At 37.4% G+C, this 18,430-nt stretch overlaps 1 protein-coding gene across 4 annotated transcripts in view; it reads right to left on the bottom strand.

The window, feature by feature from the left end:
* The window catches only part of PDE4B (phosphodiesterase 4B), a 483,376-nt gene that overhangs the window by 367,149 nt on the left and 97,797 nt on the right, over nucleotides 1-18,430 (bottom strand). For all 4 annotated transcript variants that reach the window (XM_033114619.1, XM_033114617.1, XM_033114616.1 and 1 more), the window contains exon 3: nucleotides 12,868-13,106. In XM_033114619.1, coding sequence (XP_032970510.1) covers nucleotides 12,868-13,106 — 239 coding nt within the window. The remainder of the gene's footprint in view (nucleotides 1-12,867; nucleotides 13,107-18,430) is intronic.

Genomic DNA, 18,430 nt, shown 5'->3' with positions numbered 1-18,430 from the left:
CATTTCTAGCCCCTCCACCTATAACGTTCCCCCCCCCATACACACACACACACTTTTTGCAGGCATTGGCTGTCTTTTATCATTTGGATATCAATCAAATATTATCTCCTCTTAGAGGACTTCCACAGTTACCTTACCTAAAATAACATTTCTTTGCTCAGCTTACGGTTTCTATCACATCAGTCTATTTATTTCCTTCACCACATGATTTCAGTCTGTAGTTTTCTGTTAATTATTATAATCACTACTGTAATCAGCTTGCACCTCCAGGAACAGACTCACGCTTTTATCAGTTAAATAACCAATTTGCTTCAGATCAGATAAGAAGAAGACAGATGAAGGGATATTCACCTCTCACCACACTGGCTGGCCTACCCAGAGTTACCTGCACAAGTGGGTCTTTCTTGCCTGAGGGGCAACCAACTGACTAGCTTGGGCATTCTGTAAACCTCTTCCTTGCATGCCAAGTACAGCTAGTATTTATTTTGAAGAATAATAGGTTAAGCTTAATAGATTCAGCAGTATAAACCATACTTGCATAACTTATTTAAACTTGTACATGACTGCCATTGTGGGATTCCTGATCTGGGCAGCCCCTTCATGTAAACCTCCATGATAATTGTGTGTCTCTCCCAGCATTACTTATGATGCAGCTTCATCTGCTGTAACAGAGAGAAATCCATAATAACAGCAGAATTGTATTTACTTCACACTAAAATCCAGCCTGTCACATGCTCAGGGCCCGATAGCTTTGCTGCTCTATCAGGTCTGTGGTGTTACGCTGGCCACATGGTGTAAGCTATCTCACCACTGCTTCCCCGTTTCAGCCAGAAGAAAATGAAAGCGTGGAAGGAGAAGGATACCCTTCAATGTTCTGGCCAGAACCTAGGTTCTAACTAGACAAGGAGGAAGCTTTAAGAAAGACTACAATGTCGTCTATTTTCTGGGTAACCATGGGCTCAGTTACAACTCCAGAGTTTTCTTACTGTTAGAAAGAAGGAAAGAATGGATGTCGGGGCTTCTCTCCCACACACCCACCCCCCTCTTAGAATGTAATCTTCATAAAAACAGAATTTCTCTGCCCTTTCGGAACCATTATACCCCAGCTCCTAGGACAGTGCCTGGCACATCGTCCTCCTCTGGCCATTTTCCTTGCCTTCGTCCTGACTCAGCCATCATCATTGCTCACTTGGACTAAAGCGGTATCCTTCTAAATTATCTTTCAGTATCCAGTCCAATCTATCTTCCACACTGCCATCAAAGGGAACTATTTAGAAGGAAAACATTCCCTCATTTCATTTCATTTCTCAAAGCCCTTCAATAGCTCGTCAGTGTCCTCTGATAAAATCCGATGTTCCAGCAGGGACGCCGAGGCCTTTACCAACTGCATCTCACCACCTGTTCTCCAGCCAAATCAACCTGAATATCATTCCTTCAGTATGCAATCCTCTTTCATGCTTTTGTGAATTTACAGACATATTGTTCAACCCAGGAAGACCAGCCACTCAGTCTTCTGCATTACCTCACTACCTTGTACATACTGCATCCGACATCATGTTGCGGTTTTTTTAATTTACATGTCTGCCTCTTCTACTAGGATATAACTGCTGAAGGGATGGGCAGAGACCATGTCTGGTTCATCCTTTAGATCTCAGACCTGAGTCAAGCACATTGCTTTTCTTGTCTCAGATGTCCACATGTTTAAAGGATTAAAGCCCTAAGAAACCTGTTTTCTCCGGGCACTTAGAATCCCCTGCTGGATGTGGGGCTGCCCCATGCACAGGAATTTACAGATGTCAGGATGAATGACACGTAGTAAAAAACAAAAAATTCCTCTAGGAGAAAGGCACTGGTTCTATCTAAAGTGAAGCAAGGCTGAGAGGGAAATAGCAAATGGGTTAGGGTTTTATTATAGGTAAGAGGGTATAGGGTGTGAGATGAGAGTTCCTAGAGAGGGCAAGAGTTTGCATGGTTTGATTTCTCCAAGGGAGGGAGTGCCCAGACTTTCTTATCTTTCCTAAATGTGGGGTTAAGGGAAAAGAGAGGTGAAAAGCTGAAGCTGTCAGCCATCAAACATCAAAATTGGAGTCTGTCTAGCAAAGGCCAAAAAAGCAAAAATAAACAAGTGAGATACATCAAACGAAAAAGCTTCTGCACAGCAAAAGAAACAAACAAAATGAAAAAGCAACTTACAGAATGGGAGAAAGTATTTGCAAATCATATATCTGATAAGGGGTTAATGTCTAAAATATATAAAGAACTCATACAACTCAATAGCAAAAGAACCCAAACAATCCAATTTAAAAATGAGCAGAGGACCTGAATAGACATTTTTCCAAAGAAGACGTACAGATGGCAGTAGGTGCATGAAAAGGCGTTCAACATCACTAATCATCAGGGAAATGCAAATCAAAACCACAATGAGACGTCACCTCCTCACACCTGATAGAAAGGCTATTATCAAAAAGACAAGAAATAACAAGTGTTGGTGACAATATGGAGAAAAGAGAACGCTTGTGCACTATTGGTGGGATTGTAAATTGGTGCAGCCACTATGATGGAGGTTTCTCAAAAAATTAAAACTAGAACTACCATGTTTCCCCGAAAATAAGACCAGGTCTTATATTAATTTTTGCTCCAAAAGACACATTAGGGCTTATGTTCAGGGGGTGTCATCCTGAAATATCATGCTAGGGCTTATTTTCCTGTTAGGTCTTATTTTCAGGGAAACACGGTACCACATAATCCAGCAATTCCACTTCTGAGTATTTATCTGAAGAAAACAAAAACACTAACTCAACAAGATATATGCACCCCTATGTCCACCACAGCATTATTTATAGTAGCCAAGAAACAACATAATTGATGGAAAAATGGATAAAGAAAATGTAAGGGTTTGGGGAGAGGGGTAGAGGTGAAATGGTGAAGGGAATCAAAAAGTACAGACTTCCAGTTACAAAAAAAAAAAAAGTCTATGGGATGTAATGTACAGCACAAGGACTTTAGTTAATGATAATGCATTGTATACTTGAAAGTTGCTAAAAGAGTAAATTTTTTTTTTAATTTATTGGGGTGACAATTGTTAGTAAAATTACATAGATTTCAGGTGTACAATTCTGTATTACATCATCTATAAATCCCACTGTGTGTTCACCACCCGGAGTCAGTTCTCCTTCCATCACCATATATTTGATCCCCCCTTTACGCTCTTTTACCTTCCCTCTCCCCCCTTACCCTCTGGTAACCACTAAACTATTGTCAGTGTCTATGAGTTTTTGTTTCTCATTTGTTTGTCTTGTTCTTTTGTTGTTTTTGGTTTATATACCACATATCAGTGAAATCATATGGTTCTCTGCTTTTTCTGTCTGACTTATTTCACTTAGCATCATACTCTCAAGATCCATCCATGTTGTCACAAATGTTCCTATATCATCTTTTCTTACCGCCGAATAGTATTCCATTGTGTATATATATACCACAACTTCTTTATCCATTCATCTATCGAAGGACATTTTGGTTGTCTCCATGTCTTGGCCACCGTACACAAAGCTGTGATGAACATTGGAGCACACGTGTCTTTATGTATAAATGTTTTCAGATTTTTTGGGTAGATACCCAGGAGAGGGATTGCTGGATCATATGGTAATTCTATTAGTAATTTTTTGAAGAACCTCCACACTGCCTTCCATAAAGGATGCACCAGTCTGCATTCCCACCAACAGTGTAGAAGAGAGTAAAATTTTAAATGTTCTCATCACAAGAAAAAATTTCTAAAACTATGTATGGTGAAAGACGTTAACTAGACTTATTGTGGTGATCATTGTGCAATATATACAAATATTGATTCATTACGGTGTACACTTGAAACTAATATAATGTATGTCAATTATACCTCAATTTAAAAAATGGAGTCTTTCTCTATTATGAAACACTATATACCGACGAATATACTTTGGTTAAAACCATTTTTGTTTGTTTTTTGCTTTACCTTAAGGAATAATGCCCACCTCACAAAGTTGTGTGGAGTTATATTTAAATAAAATAAGGGAGGGGGTACAGGACATTTCATGTTATAATGTGTTATAGTACGAATATTATCTATACTGTAAAATAAAAGTATTACACCTTTTATTAGAATCATATAGGCCGATCCTATCTTAAGCATTTTCTGTTAAAACCTGCACTTCCCATATTCTAATGTAATTTTGACCTGATAACAGAATATATAAGCAATGACGTATGGAAGGGATGATGCCTGACTTTATCCATTGTCCATTATCTCTCACATATCTGAGATGGAGAGCCCAGGGTCGGGGCAGCAGGGCGCAGGGCGGGGGTACTTTGCAGATTGCTGACTTGTAGATTGCAATGCTTGATGCACAAGACAGAAATGCTGTTTCTATAATCAAAAGATTTCAGTGGGTGGTAAAAAGCCTGGTAAATGCTGAACAGATGTGTGTGTCATCAATTTCCCATCCTCACACCAGCTTTTGCTCAATCGGTGGCATTTGTGCACAGCATCTGTGGGTATTTTGATCTTTAAAACAGGTCTTTCGGATGGGTAGCTGCGAGACAGCCCAAAAGCATAAAATATTTCTTATTGAAAACCTCATCAGACCATAAACTTGCGACAGACGGTGGGAGCAATAAAGTACATTCCGTGTTTCTGAGCCACCACCTCAGTGGGCTGACCGCTGGTCCCCTTTGTGATAATGGGAACCAACGAAATTGCGTCCAGCCTTTCAGAAAGCAGCAAGGAAATTGGCACCAACATCCCCAATGGAGGTGAAAGTTGGGACAGTGAACATTAAGGACATCATCACACCTAAGTTAATAGATGCCCAAATGGAATCTTCATGTTCACAACTGAAACATTTAGAGAAGCAAAGCACAGCCCTCCTGGCAGATGGAGATGGACAAGCAAAGTGATATTTGTAATTTTCTTTGAGGGAATAACAAAGGAAGAGCCAGAACGCTTTCTTATGAAACAGTACACCGTTAAGAAAACCCTGAAACAAGACCCCCTGCCTTTTTTACCTTTGTGCCTCTTCCCATCCAACTGAAAAGGCACTGACAATAGCTTATTGTCTCAGTCAGATGTGAGTATTCTTAAAGCACTACTGTTACCTAACACCTGGGAGTCCAATCCCACCGCAGGTCACTTGGCTTGGCATCGGGGAAAATAAAGGCCTCCTGACAAAAACTCATGCGTGGTGATCTGGAACAATGTATGCCTTTGGCTGAAAGGAGAGCAGAGGGCTCATTCCTCTTGTTCTCGGCAGATGACCTAACCTCCTACTTCACTGGGAAAATCTAGGCCGGAGTTCTTAAACTGTCGTCCCCCAGGACAGTTCCCTAAGTATCAGGTAGGAATGTGTGAGAACCACAGAGTCTCAGGTCCTATCACAGGCTCTCAGCTCTAGAGTAGGGGTCCAGCCATCTGATTTTCAGTAAAATTCCATGTTCCCTAATATTTGACAACCCCTGATCTCCACCTTTGCAGATGAGACTCTCCTATTTCTCTCCTTGTCATTTCCAATATATTCATTCTGCCTTGGATTTACGTATCTCAAAAGAAGAGATTTCTAATCTTGTCTAAAGTTCATCTTTTCCCCTATGTTCCCCCTCCACTATATTCTATATCAATTACGGCCCATCTCTCTTATCTGTAGTCTCTCCCCATCTACTGGTTCCTTCTGTTCAGCATACGTGAGAGTCTCCACATTATAGCACTTCTCCTTAATCTTGTATTCCCTAATCAACTTCCACTCTCACTTTTTCCTTTCACTAACAAAATTTTAAATATTACTATTTTACTACTGTCCTTTCTTCCTCAGCTCTATTTCATGCTTTTTAAAAATCTTATTTTGTCCTCTAGTATCACTTTTAATACCACATTCAGAATACAAAAGAACATATATTTACCTACCCAACAAAACTAGCGCATTGCCAATGCATTGCTCTGCATTCCTCCCCACCCCTGTGCCGCTGTGGTTCAATCTTAAATCCAGTGCATTCTGACTCCATCACTCTACTAAGACTTTCACTAATGTTACCAGTGCCTACTGAATTATTAAAAGGCCTTTTCTCAGTCCTCATGTTTTTTTTTTTTTTATCTTGTTTATTTTAACAATCCCTGCCTCCTACCCACTGTGACTTTGTACAAATCACTTCTCTTTTGGCCTTGATGGGTTTTTGTTGTTGTTGTTTTAAATTTTATTGGGGAATATTGGGGAACTGTGTTTCTCCAGGGCCCATCAGCTCCATGTCATTGTCCTTCAATCTAGTTGTGGAGGGCGCAGCTCAGCTCCAAGTCCAGTTGCCATTTTTTCAATCTTAGTTGCAGGGCGAGCAGCCCAGCATCCCATGCGGGAATAGAACAGGCAACCCCCTTGTTGAGAGCTCGCGCTCAAACCAACTGAGCCATCCAGTTGCCCCTCCGGAAGCTCAGTGGCAGCTCGTTGTCTTCAATCTAGTTGTGGAGAGTGCAGCCCACTGTCCCATGTGGCAATCGAACTGGCAACCCCACCACCCAGGGCTCTCACTTCAACCATCCAGCTGCCCCTCAGTCCTCATCTTACGTATACTCGGTGTGACCTCTATCTTTCGTAATGAAACCTTCCCTATAACTTAACTTCTCCTTTTGTAGTAGCTCTCCATTCTACTTGTAATGATTGTCGTCCTACTTTTCAGACTGCTCATTTTCTGCCTTCTCCCTGGCTTCTCCTTCCACCTTATTTGGTCCCATGTTGTTATTATTCCTTAGGGCTATGTCCTTAGTTCAAGATAAAAATTGATATTGATTAATCTCTGCATACTTGATCTAGGCGATCTCATGCATTCCGTTACTTCATTACCACTTGTACATCTGTGATCTCCAAACTACGATACACACACACGTTTTTAACTGCTTCCAGACAATGTCCACTTGGTACATGTCTAAAGCACTTTAAACTCACCCTATTCAAAACTACACCCACCTGAGGGTTGCTAGATGGGTGAGGGGTGGGGTAAGAGGGAAGCTGAGGGGATTAGAAAACAGTCAGTAACCACAAGATGGCCACAGGGTTTTGAAAATTAATCTGGGAAACGTAATCAATAATGTTGTAAAGATTTTGTAGGGTATCCGATGGACATGTGTCCCATTTGGGAGACCACCTCAGGGATGATATAGATGCCTGATCACTGCACTGTACACCTGAAGCTGAACAATAATGACTGCCAACTATAATTTTATATATATATATATGTATATATATATGTATGTATACACTTACAAGAGGCGGAGTACAGCATTGGGAGTGGAGACAGTGGAAATGGGATGGATTGGTGCGATGTCAGAGAGATAGTGGATGGGGGGCGGGGGGTCCACACAGTGTGAAGGATATAAATGATAAACGTCTAAGTATTACTTTGTCATGTGCACCTGAAACTAATAAAAAAAAAACTACACCCACCTAAACCCACCACCTTTCAGTTCATCCCGTATCCACCCCCGCCATTTTTTTTTTTTTGGCCTTCGTCATGGCATCACCTTGCATCCAGCTGATCGAGCTGGAAACCACTATATGTTCATGGCTTCTCTTTCTTGCTTCTAATCCACATTCAGCTGAGCATCACTTCCCATCCATTCGACTCCAATGTTGCTCACATTTGCCTTCTCCTTTTCACGTCTATTTTCCTGCTCAAATCCCTCACCATTTGTCATCCACCTCACTCTGAAAGTCTCCTGTCTAGTTTTCCAACCTACAACTTTTCTCTTTCCAAACAACCTCTACATTGTCTGTTCTCTATTACCTTACTAAAATACAGATGTATATTCACCTTATTAAAAAATCTTCAATGGCTTCCATTTATTAAGTTGGACAAAGCCAAAACTTCAAGACTCTTCATGTTCTAACCCTGCCCACCTTTTTTTTTTTAACATGGATTGTCACATTGTATTGTTTAAAACTCAACTTTCCCACTTTTTATTTCAGCCATATCTCCACCCATACCTTCTCACATACCCTACACACTCTATGAACTCTTGCAGTCCTTGAATATCTAACTTTGTCTCAGGTCGTCATGGTCTTGTTCATGCTCTTTCCTCTGCCTGAAATATTATTTCTACTTCTGTCCAGCAGATAGATGCTTACTCAGCTTCGAGGTCAAGGACAAATATAAGCTTTCACAGTTACTTCTCCTCTCCAAGTAAGAGTTAATTGCTCCTCACCTGTATTCTTATTCTAGAACTAAACATATGGCATTATAATAATTTTCTTACATCTATTTTTCTCACTAAAGTCTGAGGATGTTGAAGCTTCATTCATTTTTTTTTTCAACACTCTCCCCAAGCCCTTGACAACCACTGATCTTTTACTGTCTCTATTAATTTTGATTTTTTTCTAGGAAGTCATATAATTGGAATCATATAGTATGTTGCCTTTTCATACCGAATTTTTTCATTTAGCAACATAAATTTAAGATTTATCCAAGTCTTGGTGGCTTGATAGCTTATTTCTTCTTATCACTGAATAATATTCCACTGTATAGACGTACCATAATTTATTAGTTCACCTATTAAAGGGCATCTTGGTTACTTCCATGTTTTGGTAATTTTGAATAGAGCTGTTATAAACATTTTTGTGCAGGCTTCTGTATGAATATAAGTTTTAAAATAAGTTTAATAAATACCTAGGAACGTGATTGCCAGTTCATATATTAACACTATGTTTAGCTTTATAAAAAAATTGCCTCTCTTCCAAAGTGGCTGTGCCATTTTGCATTCCCACCAGCAATGAATGAGAGTTCTTGCTGCTCTACAATCTTGCCAGGAATTGGTACTGTCACGATTGTTTTTATTATAATTTTAGTCATTCTAATAAATGTGCAGTGGTATCTCATTGTTTGAATTGCCAGTTCTCTAATGGCAAATGATGTTGAACATCTTTTCAAATGCCTGTTTGCCATCTGTATATTTTCTTTAGTTAGTTGTCTCTTGAAAACATAGGCCCATATTCCAATTGGATTGTTTGTTTTCTTATTATAGAATTTTTTAAGTTTCTTGTATATTTTGGGTACAAGTTCATTATCAAATATGTGTTTTGCAAATGTTTTCTCTTAGTCCGTGGCTTGTCTTTTCATTCTCTTAACACTGTCTTTCACAGAGAAGTTTTTAATTTACTGAAGTCCAACTTTTCCATTTTTTCCTTTACGGATCATGCTTTGGCGTTGTATCAAAAAACTTGTGGCCAATCCCAAGGTCACCAAGCTTTTCTCCTATATTTTATCTTCTAGGAGCTGTATAGTTTTGCATTTTATATTTTGGTCTACGACCTATTTTGAGTTAATTTTTGTGAAAGGTGTTAAGACTTGTATCTAGATTCTTTTTTTTTTTGGGGGGGGGGGGGCGGTGGGATATGAATGGCTAATTGTTCCAGCACAACTTGTTGGAAAAACTGTCGTTTCTTGACTGAATTGCCTTTGCTCTTTTGTCAAAGATCGCTAACTATATTTCATGGGTCTTTTTTTGGGCTCTCTATTCTGTTCCATTGATCTATTCATTTATACTTTTGCCAATACAATGCTATATTGATTACTGTAGCTCTATAGTAAGTCTTTAAATCAGATAGTGTGAGCCTTCCAACTTTTTCTTCTTCTTCAGTATTATGTTGGCTCTTCTAGATCTTTTGCTTTTCATATAAAGTTTAGAATCAGTTTGTCAATATGTATAAACTAGTTGCTGAGATTTTGATTAAAACTGCATTGAATCTATAGATCAAGTTGAGAAAAATTGCATCCTAATAATTTTGAATCTTTTAATCCATGACCACAGTATACCTGTTTATTTAGAACTTCTTTGATTTTTCTATCAGAATTTTGTAGTTTTCTGCATATGCATCCTGTACATATTTTTAGATTTATATCTAAATATTCCTTTTTTATTTGTTTACATGCTACTGTAATTGGTATTTATTATTATTATTTCAAATTGCAACTGTTCATGTCCAGTGTATAGTAAAACAATCAATCTTATACATTAACCTTGTAACCTGCAACTTTGCTAATACTCATTTATGAGTTCCAGGAGGTTTTCTTCTTTGTTTGTTTTGTCAATTCCTTGGGATTTTTTGCATAGACAATCATGTCATCTGCAAACAAAGACTGTTCTATTTCTTCCTTTCTAAACTGTATCTTTTTTATTTCCTTTTCTTGTCTTATTGCACTAGCTAGAATGTCCAGTATAGTGTTGAATAAGTTTGGTCAGACAGGACATCCTTACTTTGGTCCTGATCTTAGACAGAAAGCATCTAATTTCTGACTATTCTGTACATTAGCGATTGCTTCTTCTTTTTTTTTTTTAATACAGGTCTTCAAGTTAAGGAAGTCCCCCTTTATTTCTAGTTTGATGAGAGTTTTTATCAGGAATGAGTATTGGACACTGCCAAATACCTTTTCTACATCAATTGATAGGATTATTTAAATGAGCAACTGGGTAAAAAAAATATTCTTGCTATATTTAAAGAAACTTTTAAAAGCTTGAAAATATCTGCAATGTGGCAGGTAACCCTAAATTGGCCCCCCAGTGATGCCCACCTCCTCGTATTCATGCCCTGGCACAATTCCCCCCTTTTTATGGGGAATAGACCTAATGAATAGACTATGTAAAAGTGATATGACATCACTTCCAAGATTATATTGTAAAAAGATTTTGACTTCTATCTTGCTCACCTTCTATTTCTATCTATCTATCTATCTATCTATCTATCTATCTATCTATCTATCTATCTATCTCTATCTCTATGTCTCTCCCCTTGCTCTGAGAGGCCATGTGTCTGGCAACTGATGTGTCCAGTCAATAAGCAGCAAGGACCTGAACCTATCAACAACCATGTGAGTGAGCCTGGAAGCAGATCCCACCCACCCACTCAAGCCTTGAAATGATTGCAACACTGGCTAATAATTTGATTCAAGCCTTGTGAGAGACCCATTTGGAGGCACCCAGCTAAGCCACAGCTGGATTCCTGATCCACAGAAAATTTGAGATAATAAATGCTTGTTACTTGAAACCACTAGGTTTTAAAACTATTTGTTATGCAGCAATAGACAACTAATATATGTAAGGAAAAGAAAACTACATAAAATTACCTGGCATATTAAAAAAGTAAATAAACACAAACTCTACGAATAAAATATACAAACTGAAAATTCAATACGATAGATTTAACAGCAAATTAGACATCATTGAAAAGAGAATTAGCAAACTGGAAGAAAAATAAAAAGCAGTTACCAGAATACAGCCCAGAAAGACAAAATAATAATAATATATACATATATATGTATATATATATATGCCAGTCATGACTGTGCCAGTCATCACCTTTTTAGTTGCTGGATTTAGTTCTGGGGTAGACATCTGGGATAGTAGTAGAGACAATCAGAGAGCTCAGAAAAGTATAAATTTACCAACTGCTGTGAAGCATTTCAGTACTATAACAATAACAACTGACCCCACTATACATACCATTGTCAACCTGCTGAAAATAAATCTGTGGAAATCTTTAAGACTCCAAATCTGTGATTATACAGAAACATAACCAAAACTAATCACAGAAGCGATATGATCAAGTAAACAATATCGAAGCAATATGCTCATTTTAGTTTTCAACGATTAGCTATGAGTGTTCTAATGTTAATTCACCTGAACAAAAGATGTAATTCAGTGCTTCTCAATTTTTTAACTTGTTCTCCCTAGAATGTGTTAACATGATTCTCTATCACATACAGACTGTTTGGTGAACTATTTCACGCTAATAACTGTGATACTTGGAGTCTCAGTGATGTAATTCTTAATGTATTTGATAACTACCCATTAAAAGATGTCCTGCATCTTTCAATGAGCACATACGGGCTACTGTAGAGCTCAGCACGTGGCAAGGGTATATGAATGACACATCATAAAAATCACAGATTTTAATGGTTTACCGGAATAATATTGTATAATAATTTAATATGTTTAGTCCTTCTCCTTAACAAGTGATTTGAACAAAAATAATTTTAAAGGCACCATGTTATTATCATTTAAAATTATATAAAATATTGAGAAAATATTTTTCATTTTAATGATAATACTCCATGTCATGTAAGCAGGCCATTCTTGGAAAATGTTTGAAAATTATGTAGACGATAAAGAAACAAAGAGAAAAATGCTAATTGTTAAATATATGATAAAACACATATTTGAAGCAGAGTCATGGCATAATTTTAAGGACACTATTAAGATTATGTATACTTGATTAATTTTTCAACATTAGATTAAAATAGCCTTTTTCTCAAATATGGACTCTGCAAAATAGTCCAAGCATCTCTCATAGCACAATTTTCATTCCTCTTTTGATTTACAATGAAGTGCTTTATTGTAAAGATAATCACAAACTGAGATTAATAAAGTGGGATTATAATAAAAAGAAGTTAGGAATAATATGAAGAATACAGTAATAAGAATATCTGTGTGTATATATATGCCCATATATTTCTCCTTTATGTACTCTCATAGGATTTTGCTTTACTATTATAAAACATATTGATTCTCACTAAATAGTTCTTTAAAAAACAAAACAGATCACAGGCAGTGATTTTGCTTTCCCTTGACATTAATAAAAATGCATCTCATTTCTTCCTCGATAGGCTCCTTGCAACCTAAAGAGGTAGAAAATTTCTCCACTGTTTAAAAGGCTTCATCTTGCTACCCAAAGGGAAACAAATTGCCAAATATCGATAGCCTTAGTTATCCCACAGATAACTAACATTTAATAATAGTGAACTATATTTGGAGTAATTGGAAAATAAAACTTAGAACGGACATTTAATTTTGAGGCTACTCACCACTCCTGGCTTACAGTTGTAATAGCAATGCTTGGAAGTGTCGTCAAAGGTAGCGTGGTCGGTCTGGACATGCCATCGCCCTCGGGAGTCCTGGCCCTTTCACTCTGTCTTTGGGACAGTGGTGGTAGCTGTAAGTTTCCCGAGCAACACCTTCTCCCTCGCCAGAGGTCGATCCCAAGTGTGTTACTAGAAGAACTGTACGATTTACTCAAGCTACATTCAAAATAATCTTTAACATTCTGGAGGGACCAGAGAGAAAAAAAAAAGAAAATTCAATTGTTTAAAATGATGCACAGTAGAGTAAAATAAGAATCTAAATAATCAAGTTGTCACTCATGAAGTCCTGATTCATTAGCTCACAATTAGAATCTAACACTGATGTCAAAGCTTAAGAGAAAACAAGAACGGGGGAGTGGGGGCGTGTCAATTCTCATCTTTTAGAATAAATGTATCAGTTGCATATTCTTGGTGATCTTTAGGACCGTAGATAATATTTACCATTTATGACATGTGGATTGGACAGCTTTTTGTCTTCTTTCTCTTTTTAAAATTTTTCTCTTTTCTTTCTTTCCCTTGGTTTTTTTTATTTTCTAAAATGAAAGCTCATAATTAAAAATACATTTAGGAACTCAATGATCCCATTCTGGAACATGGGATCAAACTATACTGGCTAAAGTATAAAAGTTATTGTTTAGAATTCTAAAGTAAAAATATTTTTTATCGTAGGACAGCAAAATATTGACAATTATGGAATTATGAATGACTATTATTGTTTCTTTTTATTATTCAAATTATATCAGAGCTCAGAAAAAGAAGAATATAATTTATCTAGTCTTGAGCTGAACAACCATGTTCAATACTTGCTCAAATGCTGACTGACATGAAGGGAATACTTGTGAGAAGATAAAGGCACTGTACTATAACAAGTGATAAGAGTTATTCATTCGTCTGTAGCTCTTGGTGACTATAGTTCCTGGTACTATTGGGAGTGGGGGTCCCAAATGAATTGCTCTGGTGTACCATTCATATCAGCTCAAAGACAGAAGATGTTATAGCATTGCAAATGGCCACTGATAGCAACTTGGAGTTTAAAAGATATATTAATAATTGTCACTCTCCACTCTATCTTAACAGGGAATAATGGAAGCCCTACTGTCAGGCCAAGTTCTCTCACCTGAAAAGACCGGTACTTCCTACTAGCGCTTCAGAACAGAACTAGGACAACCTGGAATTAGACCTCCTGAGGTTTGAACACAGAAACATTCTCTGCCCCCCACTCCTCCACCCACCCCTGTCTCAGTTCATACAAGAGTAATTAACTCAAGTTTAAGGTCTGTGTTCATTCAACAAATATTTGTTGTATTCCTATCACAGTTTTGTATTGTGCTACTTAAGAAAGATACAACAGAAAAAAAAAGGACATAGTAAATATTCTCCTAAAACTTATATTCTAATGATTTATACTTATCTGATCCATGCAAGACATTTTGATAATGGAAATCTGGACATGAATAGATCTGACAATTTTCAGGGACCCTATTCTCACTACCTGAAAATGGGATATCATCATATTTTCTTGCACTTGACTTATGGTTTTGGAATACTATTTATTTGAGATTCTGTTATTCGATAAGAGGAAGAAAAACCAACCTAGAATATCCCAGAGTTTGAAATATTCTAGAACATGTCCAGTGTTTTACTGTTTAGTAACTTGTCATTATATTAAATGCACTGTACGCCTAGTACTTATTATAGTCAGTGTGTGTGTGTGTGTGTGTGTGTGTGTGTGTGTGTGTGTGTGTGTTAGAAGTAAGAATCTGAGGTGAAAGCTCACTATATATAAGTTTCTCAAAAAACTTACAGACTAGTTAAGGAGAGAGAATATATAAAGTCTTCCTAAAGAGATTTAAGAATAAACTAAAATTCAGAACTCATAACTATAAATCAGCCGAGTTCCAAATATGCACATAAAGAAAGTGCTGATTATCTGGAAAGCAAGTCTTGAGTATATATTGTACCTACTATACAAGAAATACTGTACCAGAGAACAAAAATAATCATGTTATTTAGTTCAATCACCAATCACCATAGTCTCCTAATAAAGTTATTGGATATGTTTTCTCTTTTAGAAAAAGGAAATATTACCAACTAGGTTTGATAGTAGTTAATGAACTAAATGGGTACTTTTTTGATATGTGTTATTTGAAGAGTCACACCTACCATAAAGTATTTTCCACACTGACTTACTCACCGGCTTAAATTTACAGATTTGAAGTCATTCTTAGAGTTAAAGGAATTATTTCAAAAGACCTCTGTTAATGTGAAAATGCATTGCCACAAAAGCACATAAAGGAAAACCATTTTATAAATTAAGTTAAACATTGGAAGCACGAACATTGTTTTACAAACACTCATTAACCCATGTAGAGCTATTCATAATTACCTCAAACTCTCTAATTTATATTCATAATTTATACAGTACTAACATTCTCAAATGCAAACTCTAATTCTGTCAATTCTCAATTACTGATTTTGTGATCTTGAGCTTGTTTTCCTATTATAACCTGTATGACTACAGCTATCTCTACACCACTTACCAAAACAAAGATTTTTGGGAAGGGAACATGAATTTGAATGTTACCTTTGGAAATCATAAATTTTAAAATGCATCACTGTCCCTAAAATCAACTTATGTCTTTATAGTTACAATGGAAACAACCCGGTTTGGGATTATCCTCATAATCTTGGATCATCTTTATTTAAAAATCAATATTTTTGCCAATGTAATTCCAAACGGTTATCACAAGGGAAAAGCTAGTGTGAAACCCTGAACCTAAGTAGGAAAACATTGCAGGGAGGAAGGGAAGGAGACACCAAAGGAGCTCTTTGTCCTATCCCCATATCAAAACTAACCAGGTTAGGACCACTTCTGAAGGGTCCGGATGAGGCATATTGTTGCCTAAGCACTCAAGGGTTTGTTGCTCTTGCTATTGTTTTGTTTTGCCTTTTGTTGAGTGCATTTCAGGTATTTTTGGAGCTTGTTCCAATTTTTGAATTCTTATGATTAAACTCATGGTGAGAAAACGAGATTAGGTATTTCCAGGGACTTCTAGTGTGCTTCTGTGCACATTCAATTTAGATAACAGGCCAGAGTTTTTCAAACCTTATGAAACTAGAATTGGAAATTATGGGAAGCATCAAATGACACTTAGGGCCCTCATCAAGACTAAATGACATGGCACTCTATGAGACAATAATAAAAGTAATTTTGTCTTTGAAAAATGTGGTTTTATCATAGGCAACTACTACCGATCATGAGAGTAGTTTTCCTGGAGATAAGTTATATATATATAAAATCTCTCTCTCTCTCTCTCCCTCCCTTTCTCTGTCTGTCACTTAAACACATCTTTCTTTCCTGGTATCTCTACTCATTTTCTCCTTTTCAACTCCTTCCCAAATCAGCAATTCCCCCTCTCTAAACAATTCTGTAATCCCTTTAGTCATAGTTAGTTGCTCATGTTCAGCACTTGAATAACGATTTACCCCTCACTGCTGGAACTTAGTTCGCGAATGCAGAGTATTGAATGCATATCATTCCAATGTCATTCATTGTACAAAGTTATTTGTGTGCTTCAAGTATGTGAAGGCAGTCGTCATGGTTATTCATTTGTGTATTCCCACAGAGCCAAACATAGTATCTTGCACGCAGTAAAGGCCGTTGCACATGCTGTTCCCTTTATGAGAAATGTCCTACCCCAGATCTACACAGGGTTCACTCCCTCATTGCCCATTGGTCTTCTCTGTCCATATGTCATGATATCTGTATGTTCTCTGTCCGTATGTCATCTGTTTATCCTCCCATAAACACTCTCTTCTCTCTATCCAATTATTCTTTGTCCCTGACCAAGTTCATCTTTCCGTATAGCTCTTATCATAGCTAGAATTGTTTTATAATTCACTTATTTATTTCTGCCTTCTCCTCTGGAATATAAGCTCCAAAGGAGCAAGGACTCTATGCAATTTCATTCTAGAACCTAACCAGTGTTTGGCACATAATAGATGCTAAATTAATATTAGGTAAATATTTAAATCATTGAATAAACATTTGCTGAGTGGAAATAAATGAGAATATAATAAAATATTCCAGACCTAAGGGTAAAAACTTACTTCAAGAGTGTGGTATATAAAATGTAATGTCTGCTAAGTTGCTCTTGTGAGGGAATAGATACTCTGCGTAACATTTAGTATGATCTTTTGCACTGTACTCAAAAGGTTGAGGTGCACAGCAAAAAGTTCTACATCATCACTGCCTACTAGAAATAAAGGGCAAGCCACAAATGGAGGCCAAATATGTAATTTTAAGTTTTCTAATAGCCACATTTAAAAAGTTTTTTACCTGTTTTTGTTCTTTTTTAGGAACAGGTAAAATTACTTTTAATAATAAATTTTATAATAAATGTTACTTAGCCTAGTATATCCAAAATATTATCATTTCGTCATCTAATCTATATCAAAAGTTATTAATGAAATGTTGTACATTCTTTTCTATTTGTACTACTATATATTCAAAATCCAAGATCTATTTTATGCTTCTAGCACATGTCCATTCAGACTAGTGCTTAAGAGTCACACATGGATAGTGGCTACCACATGGACAGTGCAAATCTCAGTAATAATTATCCATTCTGGTGGGGTTGATATTCTTTTTTTGCACATTCTTGTATGCAACCTTCCCCGTCTTTTGACTGTGGCAACCATGCCTCAGGGAGAATCTGAATTATAACCACAAGGATGCAATGAAAAAGAAATAATAGTTGTCCATCTTTTATGGACAGAATGCTTTGCTTAGTTTTATTCTTCCAAAAAATAGAATCTTGGAGCACACAGTCTACAAACAGTATTAAGAAATAATCCTAAGCTTTTTTAAAAAGAGGAAAAGGATTTCTAAATCCCAGAAGTTTCCCTGAGGAGAGCATGTAGGTCTGAACATAGCTTTTCCCATCTGTTCTCATATTCTGAGAACTTAGAATATGAATTAAGGGAAGTTCCTTTGTGGTCAAGGAGCAGGAAAGGGGGAAATAAAGAAAGGAAATATTGTTCGGGTAATGAGAACAGAGAACCAAGGAGATGTTCCATTCAACACAAAACAGTAGGAAGAGCAATGACAAAGGAGTGTGTTTTGAGGACAACAGACGCGTGGCATGCCTGTCTCCGTCTACATCTGTGGGTCCTACCAGTTCCCACAAGCCACCCAGGACACAGAAGGGAGCTGAGAATTAGCCCTCAAGTGCCTGCCACAGGGCTTCTGCGGCCTGAGGCAAAGGAACCAGGAGTCCATGGGGTGAACAGCCCAAAGAGAAGGGCTCCCAGAAAGCAGAGCTGAGGGTTTTAAACAACTGGAGCCCATACTGAGAGGTTAGGCGAAGAGCCCAGGCAGTGGGGAAGAAGGTCAACCTGGAAGTGAACTGAGAAGTGCACTGCTCATGCTGAGAGCAGTCGCCACCTGGGACGCCTATCACATGCCTAAGCAGCGCTGGAGCAAGGGCAGAGACTTGACAACCAA

Source organism: Rhinolophus ferrumequinum, chromosome 9 (assembly GCF_004115265.2).
Source record: "Rhinolophus ferrumequinum isolate MPI-CBG mRhiFer1 chromosome 9, mRhiFer1_v1.p, whole genome shotgun sequence".
NCBI lineage: Eukaryota > Metazoa > Chordata > Mammalia > Chiroptera > Rhinolophidae > Rhinolophus > Rhinolophus ferrumequinum.
Note: the sequence above shows the minus strand (reverse complement) of the source record. Positions and strands in the feature narration are given on the sequence as shown.